This window comes from Gymnoscopelus braueri (genome assembly GCF_963280865.1).
Source record: "Gymnoscopelus braueri genome assembly, chromosome: 3".
Taxonomy (NCBI): domain Eukaryota; kingdom Metazoa; phylum Chordata; class Actinopteri; order Myctophiformes; family Myctophidae; genus Gymnoscopelus; species Gymnoscopelus braueri.
In genome coordinates, this window is record NC_137612.1 from 12,026,713 (window position 1) to 12,040,303 (window position 13,591).

The 13,591-nt window shown below is 43.2% G+C and overlaps 2 protein-coding genes across 2 annotated transcripts in view; one reads left to right on the plus strand and one right to left on the minus strand.

Moving 5' to 3' along the window:
* Positions 1-1,561: 1,561 nt before the first annotated feature.
* On the plus strand, positions 1,562-4,666 carry LOC308081805 (parapinopsin-like; the record flags this gene model as incomplete). The annotated part of the gene is made up of 4 exons (XM_080423429.1): positions 1,562-1,889; positions 3,191-3,519; positions 3,635-3,877; positions 4,556-4,666. The coding sequence occupies 4 exons, from the start codon at positions 1,562-1,564 to the stop codon at positions 4,664-4,666; spliced, it is 1,011 nt and encodes a 336-aa protein (XP_080279555.1).
* Positions 4,667-8,336: 3,670 nt separating this feature from the next.
* The window catches only part of cacna1da (calcium channel, voltage-dependent, L type, alpha 1D subunit, a), a gene marked incomplete at its 5' end in the record, with an annotated part of 90,342 nt that continues 85,087 nt past the window's right edge, over positions 8,337-13,591 (minus strand). Inside the window, 5 exons of the mRNA XM_080424779.1 lie at positions 8,337-9,711; positions 10,127-10,444; positions 11,185-11,288; positions 11,595-11,743; positions 12,574-12,702. Of these exons, the coding sequence (XP_080280905.1) occupies positions 9,406-9,711; positions 10,127-10,444; positions 11,185-11,288; positions 11,595-11,743; positions 12,574-12,702 (1,006 nt within the window). The 3' untranslated portion in view covers positions 8,337-9,405. The remainder of the gene's footprint in view (positions 9,712-10,126; positions 10,445-11,184; positions 11,289-11,594; positions 11,744-12,573; positions 12,703-13,591) is intronic.

The following is a 13,591-nucleotide window of genomic DNA, read 5'->3' on the forward strand; positions in this document are numbered from 1 at the left end:
GAACAAAGCGATAAATAGGCTACTGTTCTTAAAACATAAAATAAAATAAGCTATGAAATCAGAGGCTGATGACATAGGTCGAGTACGAGTAGCTACTTAAAGCTACATTCTGGGACTTATTTTAATGAATAAAACGTTGAACCAATCTGTTTAGAGCAGTGGTTTTCAACCCTTTTCATGTCAAGGACCCCCAAATTGACACTTATTAGCCTGCGGACCCCCATTTGAAAAGATATGCCAGGGACCCCATAAGAGAAGACTTTTACGACTATAGCAGTGATTCTCAACCATTTTGATTTCAAGGACCCCCCAGTTTGACATGCATTAGGCTACGGACCCCCATTTAATGGCATTTCTATCTCTGGGACCCTACTTTATATTGTAAAATCAATGTTAGTGTAACAAATGGAACCAAATTTACCGTTAGGGTCCATTTGGTTCCATTTGTACACTCTCAGAGTTTCAGACACAGGGAACACATAAGACCCTTATGATAAGGGTCCATTTGGTTACTACATATCTATCATTTAACTGGGGACCCCCTCAAGGACCACTGGTGGTCCCCGGACCACTGGTTGAGAACCACTGGTCTAGAGTATGCTAATACAATATAGGCCTAACTACAGTGGGCGTTTACCCTACTCTTCCATTGAAACATGTGGAGGGTAGGACACCTCCTGGTTGACAAGTAGTACTGCCTGAATCTCATAAACGCAATTTATCCATTCAGAGTGGTTTATTCTGGCATGGGAGTCCCAGTTTCAAATCCAGGGTGAGACATGAACAGGGAATTATGGCAAGAATAAGCTTCATATGAGCTACGCTATATCTGTTCTCACTATACAATTCAAGGAATGTTGCTATACACATGGAAATCAATTTAGACCTACTACACAAAAGCATGTTAATCAGATCCATAATTCCTCTGGCTCTGCTTGGATTCCGTATAGCCAAACACTAATCCTTTCCTTGTCTTGATTAACCCGGCCTAAACCTCTTAGGTTATGGTCACACGCCTCTCTGTTGCACTCTCTGATTAGATCTACTATGATCTATTCCACTCCTAACTGCTACCATGCCACTTTCAGCTAAGACACAGGAGGCTAGTCAGTATAGGGAGAGACAGTTTATGGAGGGCCCCTCTTACACACACACGCAGACACACACACACACACACACACACACACACATACACACACACGCACACACACACACACACACACACACACACACACACACACACACACACACACACACACACACACACACACACACACACACACACACACACACACACACGCACGCATGCACGCACGCACGCACGCACGCACACATGCACACACACACACACACACACACACACACACACACACACACACACACACACACAGACACACACATTACTCGGATCCTTGTTAAATCCAGATCCGAGGGACTTATTCTTATCTTGGATGTAATCTGACGTGTGGCCCAAAATCAATCTCATAGAGTGGAGTTGTGGGCTGTTGAGGACATGCAGTTCTCATATGTTGGCAAAGTGCGCCAGTGTGTGTGATCCACGATGAATCCCTCTTCCGCCGCACCGAACGCCTCCTACTGGGGCCCAGAGCGGGACCCACCACTGTCCCGGGCAGGTTTCATCGCTCTCTCCATCATCATGGCAATTTTCACGGGCCCTGCCATCGTTCTCAACACTACAGTGATTATTGTGTCCCTCGTGCACAAGCAGCTGAGGCAGCCACTCAACTATGCTCTGGTGAACATGGCTGTGGCTGACCTAGGCTCAGCAATGACAGGAGGTGTGCTCTCTGTCATCAACAATGCCCAGGGGTACTTCTCCCTGGGCAGAACAGGCTGTGTGATGGAAGGCTTCGCAGTGTCACTGTGTGGTGAGTAATGCTTAATTTATACTCTACCGTATGACAGTGCACCTCGCTGAAAATAGCCAATCTACAAGCTCTCTGTCTCCCATGGTCTGTGAGTGCAACACCTCAGAATGGAAGAAACAGGGAATATATTGTGATAGGACAGGTACCAGGGTATTTCTTTCTTCACACAAAATAAGACAATGCCACGTGTGGTTAAGAACTTACAGATTCAATACAATACTAAGGTAAAATAACAGGGCAGTTCTTCAGTTTAAAGCATTGTTAAATATAATTGTTTCCCCATATACTTCCTATTAGACTCAAGCGTTGAGCCCTGTCGTCATGCTGCCCTCACGAGTCACGACATAGGATTATTATTTATTGTGTAGGTACATGTGGTTGTGCTCCACTGCTGCTGCACTGTCACTATGTATACACTGACGTGTTTATTTGGCAGCCGCAGCTGGTGATGGTGTCCCACCTGCACAAGAGAGACACAATTCCATTCTGCTACTTTTTACAGTACCTGCTGTGTTGTTTCTCCACTTGCATTAGAAGCATTTCAGTCTCTATTGCTAATTTGAAACATGCTTGCACCATATCCGACTTGTTTTCCTTGCTTATTTCCTTCTGTATACCCCTTTCTTGAAACTGCAAATGCTGGGAGCTTGTGAAACAGAATTACACCTGCACGTAAACCTGTGATGTGCCAATCAAGTTGAATCCCAGACAGACAGACAGACAGACAGACAGACAGACAGACAGACAGACAGACAGACAGACAGACAGACAGACAGACAGACAGACAGACAGACAGACAGACAGACAGACAGACAGACAGACAGACAGACAGACAGACAGACAGACAGACAGACAGACAGACAGACAGACAGACAGACAGACAGACAGACAGACAGAGACATGGGGGATGTAGGGAAACTGGGAGAGGGTGAGGGAGGGGAGATAAAATCGACAAGGAGAGTGAGAGTTAGAAGGGGATGTAGGGAGGGGGGTTCTAGGAGTCTGACATGCAGATATGAAGGTGTGGATCATGCCAACAAGAACACAAGGGACTGCTATGGGCCCTGTACCTACACACCTCGCTCCTATGTAATGTGGTGGTGGACATACCACCCGAAGGACAGCTTCGCCGCAACCGAATTTTTATGTTCTTTGCATTCCAGTAATTTCAGGAAGAATATAATGCCCTATGTTGACGTGGTTCTAATGTCAGTTTCATGAAGCTACTTCAGTTGTAATAATAATGATAATGATTGACAACATTCAGAATAATTAGGTTCACTCTGTCTTGTATCATGCAGGAATCACGTCTCTGTGCACGGTTGCTCTGATTGCAGTGGAGAGGATGTTTGTTGTATGTAAGCCTCTCGGACCAATGTCCTTCCAACTGAAGCATGCGGTGGGAGGCGTGGCCTTGTCTTGGCTGTGGTCCCTCATATGGAATGTGCCGCCTCTATTTGGCTGGGGTCGCTATGAACTGGAGGGTGTGGGGACCTCCTGTGCACCGGACTGGCACAGTCAGGACCCCACAAACATCTCATACGTCCTGTCGTATTTCACCCTGTGCTTTGCCGTGCCATTCGTCATCATCTTGACATCCTATGCAAAACTAATGTGGACCTTACACCAGGTGTGGTATAGCCTACCATCTAGCTCTGTTGGATGTTCAGTATTTCCATCTACAAATTGTCACCCTTTCATGCCCAAATCCACAATATATGCCCCTTTCATTACATTGTGTTCAGGTGGCTAAGCTGGGCCGTGTGGAAGGCGGTGCAGCAGCCAAAGCAGAGATGGAAGTGGCTCGCATGGTGGTTCTCATGGTGATGGCATTCCTGGTTGGCTGGTTGCCCTATGCCAGTCTTGCCCTGTTTGTGATCTTCAACCCTGGCGTGAAGATTCCTCCACTGGTTGGCACCGTGCCTGTGTACCTGGCAAAGAGCAGCGCTGTTTACAACCCTATCATCTATATCCTCCTCAACAAACAGGTACTGTAAAACCACTGCACAATGTAGGCTATTGTGTATTTCTCTCCTCCATGTACTAGGACAGTGGTTCTCCACCAGTGGTCCTCGAGGGGGTTCCAGGTGGTCCCCAGCTAAATGATGGAGAGTTGGTAACCAAATGGACCCTTATAAATCTTTAACTCTTGAGAGTGTAAAATGAAACCATTACCGTTACATTTTACTCTCTCAAGAGTAAAATTATTGTTAAACATCTGCATTACTTACAAGAAGTCTACACAATTAGAGAATGTAGAAGAATTGTTGTTTTGACCAACGTTTGCTTGTTATCTCTCCTATGGTTCCAACATCAATACAGCATGGAATTGTGGACAAAATCTTTTCCAAGTTTTGGTTCAAGTTTTGGGTTTGAGAGGCTAAATCTCATCAAATGGTGGTCCGTGGTTCAAATGGCGAATAAAAAATGGACCTTGATAATGAAAAGGGTTGAAAACTACTGTACTAGGATATAACTGCAACAGATAAATTGTAAGGGAAGAGAGCATGCATTGCTGAGGACTGTAGAATGTGCTGGTAAGTTCAGCACACCAGCACCATCTAGTGATACATAAAGATAATACCTTATTTGATCATTTCGTCTTAATAACTGTGTTATCGTATAGCTGTAACATTGAGTTTATTGCATATATTTGTGTCGTTCAGTTCCGGAGATATGCTCTGCCGTTTCTGCTGTGTGCCAGAGAGCCCTGGGGAGAAGACGATGCAGAGACTCAAACAACGGTGGAGTCTGCAAACAAAGTGTGTCCCTCCTGAAATATAGGCTAGAGACCTGCAGACAATAGATACAACATACACTCCCGTCCACTGTTGGACTGCATCATCGATTAAGACAGCAATAAGATGAGATGTTACCTGAAGCACTGACACGTTCAATTCACTTTTTATACCTCTGTGAGACAATGCTGATTTCATTCATGTTTTTTTGTTATCGTTAAGTGTATAATGTTCGATTGTGAATGTGTGATTTTCAGTGGTGGAAAGTAACTAAGTACATTTACTTAAGTACTGTACTTAAGTACAATTTTGAGGTACTTGTACTTTACCTCAGTATTTCCCATTTCCAATACTTCTACTTCTACTCCACTACATCTCGGATCCAAATATTGTACTTTTACTCCACTACAATTATTTGAAAACTTTAGTTACTAGTTACTTTGTTGATTTAGATTATTATTACAAAACCTACATTAACCACTTCTGCTCTGCATACATTTCGGCCATTTGAAAATAGTAGTAGAATGGGACATTCTGCATAATGAGTACTTTTACTTTTGGTACTTTAAATACATTTTGATGCCAATATTTTTGTACTTTTACTCAAGTAAATTTTGAATTCCGGACTTTTACTTGAAACAGATTATTTCTACATTGCAGTATCGATACTTTTACTTAAGTAAAGCAATTGAGTACTTTTTCCACCACTGGTGATTTTACATTAGGCTATATGATGCTGCTGCTGCTGTAAAAGATGTTTAACAAGGATGTTTTGGAATGCAAACTACGTACAAGGGATAGCGGATTGCATTTCAGTTTAAGTTTATTCAATAATAATCATTAGAAAATAAAATATTAGTATTGATTCAAATAAAGTCAAGGCTAAAATCAAATGGAAAAATACAAAAAATGTATTATATACAAAACCTAGAGGGTTATAGTAAAGCATTTGCTACTAAAGAGAAATGATGTTTACTGAATAAAAACATTACAGAGCAAATATCAAGACTTTCAAGTAGAGAACATTACCATGGGTCTTTCCAGAGTTTTGTACATATTTTTTTTTTTTTTTTTTTTTTACATTATCTTCTTATTTTAATACATCTTTAAGAACATTAATAGTTGTAATAGTAGAATTGTAATCATAACAATATGATGAAAATGAATAAAAACGATCAAATCAATAGATGTTTCTCTGTAAACCGGTATTTTACCATTTTATTTTTTCTTACCCGCAAACAGAGGAACAGTGCACCTTGAAAAAGTTTTTTTCCCCCCCTTTAAATACTCTTTCAGTCCCAGCATTGTAAGGTGAGGTGTAAATGACAAATATAGAGTTCACTAAACCATACACAGTCACAAAAGGTACAAAATTGTCTCACCTTAATACACAAATGTTTAGAAAAAGGAGAAACAAAAGCACTATACAGTTACTTGTGCAAAGACAAACAGCTATGTGCTAATATTTAAATACCATTGGTATAGAGTGAACCAAATAATATTTTCTTCTTTCTTTTTTTCAGGAATTCCCTGACATGAGGTAAAAGTAAGTTGTTTTTTTATCTTTAGTTTAACACAACTTCTGAAAAATGTTTACAAAATAATGCATATCTTCAGTTCATCAGTACTGTATAAGGCCTGACCTATACTTAGTTGCACGCCAGTGCCACACATAGAAAATAGCAGAGCTACAAGCTCACGTGTAGCACCGCAATGCATTGTGAGCTTGTAGATCAGTTATTTTCGATGCGCAACACAATGCACAACCCAAGTACAAATCAGACATAATTGCTACTATAATAGTACAATGTGCCTGTTATGTGCATTGGTCCTTTTATATGACAGCCATCAACAAAAAGGACAAGAACACATCAAACAACAATTCAAAGAGCCCTTTCAATGTGCACACAAAGCGGAAAACCTACATTTTCATGACAGTATTCGGTTGAATTAGAGTACAGTATGCACTCGACTACAAATCAAACACTCATGAACTACAGATCACATAGGTGTCTTAAGCCTAATTTATACTTGGACACACAACCGTGTCATTCAACAAGAATAACAGATATTCCCTTATTTTAGCTCAAAACCTTCGTCTGAGCGACACGGCCGTCTAGCAAAGTATAAATAAGTCCTTACCATAAACATCCTCTGTGCTAATTCAAACTTTCCAGGGTATAACGTTATTGCCTTAAAAAAAAGGCTATTTCAAGATTTTCTTTTCTTCCTTTGTCATTCATAAATAATTTATTGATCAGAAAACAAAAAGGATGTGATATTTCTTTATGCCTATAGCATGTGTTCAGGATTGGGTTTCACTCTGCCTATTATCCTCGATTCAAAAGTACAGTAAGAGGAAAAGTACAAAGCAAAACGAAAGACTGGTTTCAAGGGGCAGCATCACCCTATATATGCAGTTCAATCCTCTTATTAAAACTCTCTGACAAGACAAGTCGACACATTGATATGTTGTTCCCCGATGCTTAACGAGGTATACTTTATGCACATAGGCTGAGAGAGAGAAGGGGTGGGGGGGGACGGGACGGGGGGGACGTTAGTATTGCTTATAGCCTCTCTCCAGCTGGGAGACACACCCACACAACTGCTATCTAGCCACCTCCTATAGACCAGTGGTTCTCAACCTTTTCAGGCCGCGACCCCCCAAAATATTCATATTTGAACCGCCCCCCCCCCCCCCACTTGGAATTGTAGGAGTTGAGGCATTACATTTAGTTTGACTCGGTTCCACAGATACATATTGTGAAAATAGCCGATCTACAAGCTCACAACGCCTTGCAAGGCGTTGTGAGCTTGTAGATTGGCTATTTAATTTTCTTTTGCCTCTTTCTTATATTATTTGACAATTTGGCCAAAGGTTGACCAGTTTTTATAGTATAGTTTGTTGATTAAAAAATAATAATCTTTTCTTTCTTTTAGTTATTAAATTGTCACTTTACTGTCATCTGTGGAACCCCCCCCAAAAAAAAAATCATGTGGGGACTCCCCCTGGGGGTCCCGAACCCACAGGTTGAGAACCACTGTCCTAGACCAACAGAGGCATCTCTCACCTGTAGACAAGAGTTGGATGTGTTACTGTACAAGCATCTAAATCACAGGCTCTGTTCCAAGCCCTCACACACACACACACAGACACACACACACACACACACACACACACACACACACACACACACACACACACACACACACACACACACACACACACACACACACACACACGCACACGCACACGCACACGCACACGCACACGCACACGCACACGCGCACATGAAGGCTATGGTGTGATTAGGAAGATTTAGTTCAAAGGGATGGATGAAATCACACCACGATCAACAACATAAGAGCACGTCCTGGAAAATCCCAACACAAACCAATAGATTATAGTCATTTATCCCTGTTATTAACATCTATCTCTACCATTTCCTCCCCTCTTTCTTTTCAGCAGCAAAAGGCATTTCAGCAGGGACTGATGAAACCATAGGTTTGACTTTTATATAAACTAATAAATAAAATAAATAAAAGCAGCATTGTTTATGCACTATGTATGCATTTCAAATCATTGTGCATGCCCTGCACAAAATATGCAAACACACGTGTTCGTCACATCGGTATAAAAGTTTTAGCACAGGATCCTGGAGGTTTACCTTCCAAAATGCGCCTTTAAAGGGGGGCGTAACCTTATGCAACTGGTGTTGGTTTGGTGAAATAAGTAACACATACAGTAGTCCTCCTATGCCGATAAAATACATTTGCATATCTTGTGCAGTAGTGTTGTCACACAAGCATAACCTCTTAAAAATGCTATTTTCACAGGCAAATTAAAGGGTGCATATTAGCGGAAACGGAAAAGGCAAACAAAACATCATACCAAATAAAATAAAAACAATTTAGCTTTTCATGGCATAATAAGGATTCACAAAGGGTCCATATTGCTGATCTTTTAAATGGTACACAATTACAAAATATAGAATTCTCTTTACAAAGATTTCTTTTTTTATATGTTACAATTCATTTACAGCATGTCAACTATGAAATATTAACCAGGCTATTCTAAAATTAAAACAACCTGCCCCGCTAGTAGTGCATTTATCACAAATGCTTTTTGTCGCATCAAAAGTGTGTATCTCAAGTTGAATGATGCTATAAGTAGGACAGAGATTTCCTGCATAAAATGGTACGACCCTACTGGTGCTCTTCTCAACGTTTTGAGTCATCTAAAGCAATCCTGTAATGGCCTGGGATTCAAGGTCTAATCACTAAGGAAGGGGGATGTATGCCTTTCTATGCTTGCATTGAAAACTTGCATGATATGCCGATCCTTAATAAAGTGACTGAGGTAATGACATCTTACATCTGATTGTCATCACCCTGATAGGCCCGTCCCTCCAGAAATCTCACACTTTTTGCCAATGTGTCCATCTCCTGTACTGACAACAATGTCTCGATCTTCGATTATGGCTGCAGGCAGAACCAGTATGTTTCCTCCGAGTCGTGGCCTTTGACAGGAAGGTTATAGGACGGTTCATTGTGTGCAGCAGTGGTGGTATCTGGCTCTGCTTCCTTTCCCTGGCAGGTGGAGAGAAGATCAGTGGACGGACCTAATGTGTCTCTCTTCTAGGTGCCTTTTTTCTCTTCGATGTAAAAGGCACTTCTTTTGGTCTGAGCCAATCGATGCATTTGTTTTTTAGTTTTTTATTTCACTGATGGTAGTCTTAAAAAGGTTCAAATTCCTAGAGTAGTTCCTCCAGCCGCTGCTATAAAGTTGTGATACATATCATCTCATCTGCCAGATCCTCCTCATAGGGAGCTCTGGCTGGAGTCTCAGGCTCCTCGTCGCTGTAGCTGACCACCGTGTCCTGCAGATCAAAGTCTCGTGCATTCACCACGGGGAACACGTTTACTCCGTTAGCGGTCGGCGGCACCCCTCCGTTGAGCAGATGGCTGGCTGCGCTCTCCATCTCGTCAATCGTCATCTCACAGGCGTCCGCTATCTCGTGCTTGGTGGCGGCGACAAACTTGGGGTCCTTGGCAAATCTTCCAAGCCCTTCTGATATCAACACCTGTTCGACAGCGTGAGGAAAAAAACAATACAAATATGACCAAATGTGTGATGTGATGCTCTTCAGAATCAGAATTATTTTCGTAAGAATCAGAATAATGTTTTACACCTTGCAGCACCCTGTCAGTCAAAATGGAATGTTGTGGCACATCAAGGCTCCGCTAGAACTGTTCAGGCAGCATGTCTTAAATATACACCCACCGACCAACTGAGATAATTGATTTGGTCTAAAAGTTTACTTTTGCTTAGGAGAGGTTCTGTGTGCTAGCAGTGTTTAAGTAGACAAGTAAAGGTTTAAGGATGTCTAGTGTTCAGGCAACGTAATATTTGACATGTTTTCAGTATAGACATCTCCCGTCTTTTGAGAGAATTCTTAGAATTCTCACATTAGTGCCGAACCTAGCCTCAAGACTCACCGCCTCCACCAGGCTGGTGGCGCTGCCTCTCTTCTGGTGGTACTGGTTCCGGTATTCGGGGGGAACCTGCAGGTGGACCGGCGAGTAGGTCCTCTGGGAGTACTCGGGGTCGTCCGTGTACCAGGAGCTCTTGCGTACCGACACCTGGCTGCTGCCGATGCTCTCCCTGTGGGGGCGGTCCACGCGGATCAGCGGGGTGTAGTACGGCGACTGCTCTTTACTGGCTGGAGTGGCGGGGGGCGTGGCCCAGGATCGGGTGGAGCGGGTGGGCGAGAGACGGTGGGCCCTGCTGGAGTCCAGGCCTGCTACGGCCATGACCTGACGGTGCACAAGACAAGTCATGAAATACAACCTTTAACTCATGGCTGGCTCACAAGCTATTGGCCATATTCACCCAAATATGACAGTAAGGTGACTTCAAATTCAAGTGACTGAGAAACAGAATGGAGTGATAACACACACACAAGTGCACAAGTCCAAACCTTGGTGTGTGTAAAGCAATATTAGTGCTTACATAGGAAGTACTATACACACTAAAATCTTCAGTGTTCATTTATTCATTTTGGAGCTACAATCTGGAATTTAAATTACACAGATGCGTTGCTGGTCTGTAATAAACAACATGCTCTGAAAATGCACACAGCCTGCCCATCTCACCACTTAACACGGCACGGCAGCCTTTAACCCATTAATACCTGGAACGCATCTGTGTCACTTTTAGATTTCTTTAGGCTATTCAAAAATAGCAGATCTACAAGCTCATAGCGCGGCACCGAGTGCCGCGCTACGAGCTTGCAGATCTGCTATTTTTAAAAAATCGTGAATTTTTAATAAAAAAAAATTGTTCCTGATTTTTTTTTAGGATTTAGAAACTTTTTAGACGCGGCCTCAGGTCTTAATGGGTTAAGTGGTGAGATAGGCGGGCCGCATATACGCTTTGGAGACCTTCAGTGGGCCCTGGTCCAGAATAGGTTGGGGACCACTGGCGTAGGTAGTGTGTGTTACCTGGTGCTGCATGAGGTGCAGTGTGAGGTGCAGTGTGAGGCATAGTGTGTTACCTGGTGCTGCATGAGGTGCAGTGGCAGCGCAGTGCGCTGGTGAGGCAGGTCGTCCTGGCTGCTCTGCCTGCGCAGGCACTCAAAGTAGGACGGCCTCCTGGGACCTGAACATGTGAGGAGTGGATCAGTGAGGGAGCCACATGCGGGGCAACATGGAGGCATGCAAAGATGCGCGCACACACACGCACACGCACACACACACACACACACACACACACACACACACACACACACACACACACACACACACACACACATTCTGCAATGCACCACCAATACAGAAACTAGGTGAGTGGATGGAACAGAGTGGAAACTGAATGTCCTATGTAATTTTAAACAGTATGAGTATTGTGTGCTTTTGGGGGAAATGGCACAGTTGATGACCCATGAAGAAGGATGCCAAGAGATACCTTGTCCTTGAGGCGTGGCGGGAAGCCGCCGTCTCTTTGGTGACCGCCGCGAGTCGCGGTAGAGCGGCTGCTCGTCATCGTCATAGTAACTGTCTGGTAGGTGATGGTAGCCTTTGGGAGTCTCATACTCTGTGTCGCTGTTCTGGTACCTGTTTAACATAAACTTCTCGTGAGATTTCCTGGAAGGCAACACTTTGGGCACAAGAACCGACACGGGTCAATTTAGTACTTAAAGGAGTAGTTCACCCAAAAAATTACTTATTTTCTATCAATTACACGCCCCATGAAGCCTTGAATTCATGGAGAGTCTCCCATCAGCCACCCTGTCATCAAATTGTTGGCTCAGGAATGCGACAAAAAAAAAGAAAATCTCCATGAATTCAAGGCTTTGAGGTCGGCTGACCAGCTGCTGCTGGAGGTGCCAGCACCCACAAAAAAAAAACAGGGGTGACCGGGCCTTTGCAGCGGCTGCCCCCATGGGCTATGGAATAATTTGCCCATACACATCAAAGCTGCCCAGTCGATAGCTATTTTTAAATCCTTATTAAAGACTCATTTATCTCCCTGGCCTTCAGTGACAGCTGATGTAGCCCTGTTTTTCCGTTACTGGTGCTAATGTTTGTTTGTTTGTGCTTATTTCATTGTATGCTATTGTCTGTTTATATTGCATTGTTTGCTTTTTGTTTTTTACCTTTACAGCACTTTGGTTGACCTGGTCATGTTAAATATGCTATATAAATACACTTTGATTAGATTTGATTTGAAGGCTTCATGGGGTGTGTAATTGATAGAAAATAAGCCATTTTTTGGGGTGAACTACTCCTTTAATGTTTTTAAATGCAAGTGATCCAATATCAGATCACAAATCTACGCTTCTATTTCATTTTCAGTAAATAGTAAAATAGTGGTGATTGCCACTTTAGAAGTAAAATATCACATTTTGATGAATGGAATGTAACACAGTAGTAATAGTGCCCACCTATCTCCTGACAGCATGCTGTCTTCCTCATAAAACTCCTCGCCGCTGTAGTATTCTCCAGAGTAGCGGTCCTCATCAAACTCCTCCTCCCTGCAGATGGTGGGGTGGCGGCTGTCTCCTCCGTGGGATCTGGTACCAAGGTGAGGGGGAAAGGGATCAAAGGTCAGAGAGGCTCTGACCTGCAGGAGGGGGGTGGGGGGGGGGCATGGGAAGAGGGCCATGCACTGCCATGCAGACGCAAGCCTCCAAGGGGGCAGCGATGCAACTGAACACCTACTACTAAAACCACCACAGCCTATAAAGACAACAGGCAGAAGAAGTGTCAAGCTTTGCATTCCTACAAGCATCACTCCATGAGACTTATATAAATTAAGCATTAGAATGTTTAAACGTAGGTTTTTTACAAACATTCTATACATTTGGACATCCGTGTTCTTCCTCCAGAGCAAGCACTTCACCACGTCCTGTGGTGGCGGTCTCCCTCCTCACATGCATAAGGCAAGACTAGTCTTAGTGGTATGCTGGCCACTCACACATGAAGAAGCGAGGTGTTGCGCACACTTATAAAAAGGAGACAGTTGCTTATGAGAGGACCTGAAAGCGTACACGACAAAAAGACTTTTGCACACAGTCCATACTTGCGGAATATTCTATTCAACTCTATTCTATTCTATTCCTTGACAAATTGCCCGATTACGGTCTTAGAACATTGTATTTCTTCAAATATATGATTTAATTTGGCCAAACGGTTAACCGTCTGGGCACCTAAGGCTGGTGATGCAAAAGCTTAACAAGCATGTCGTGAGTACTCCCGATCCCGACGACCTTTGCTGCGTGTCACCCCTCCATCTCTCTCCCCATTTCCTGTCAGTCTACTGTCCTTATAAAATAAAGGCATAAAAGCCCCCAAAAATACATCTTTAAATATATGATTTAATCCGGTCCGTCCGGGCATCGCGGGTTCGAGTCCCGATCCCGACGGCCTTTGTGTCACTCCCCATCTCTCTCCCCATTTCCG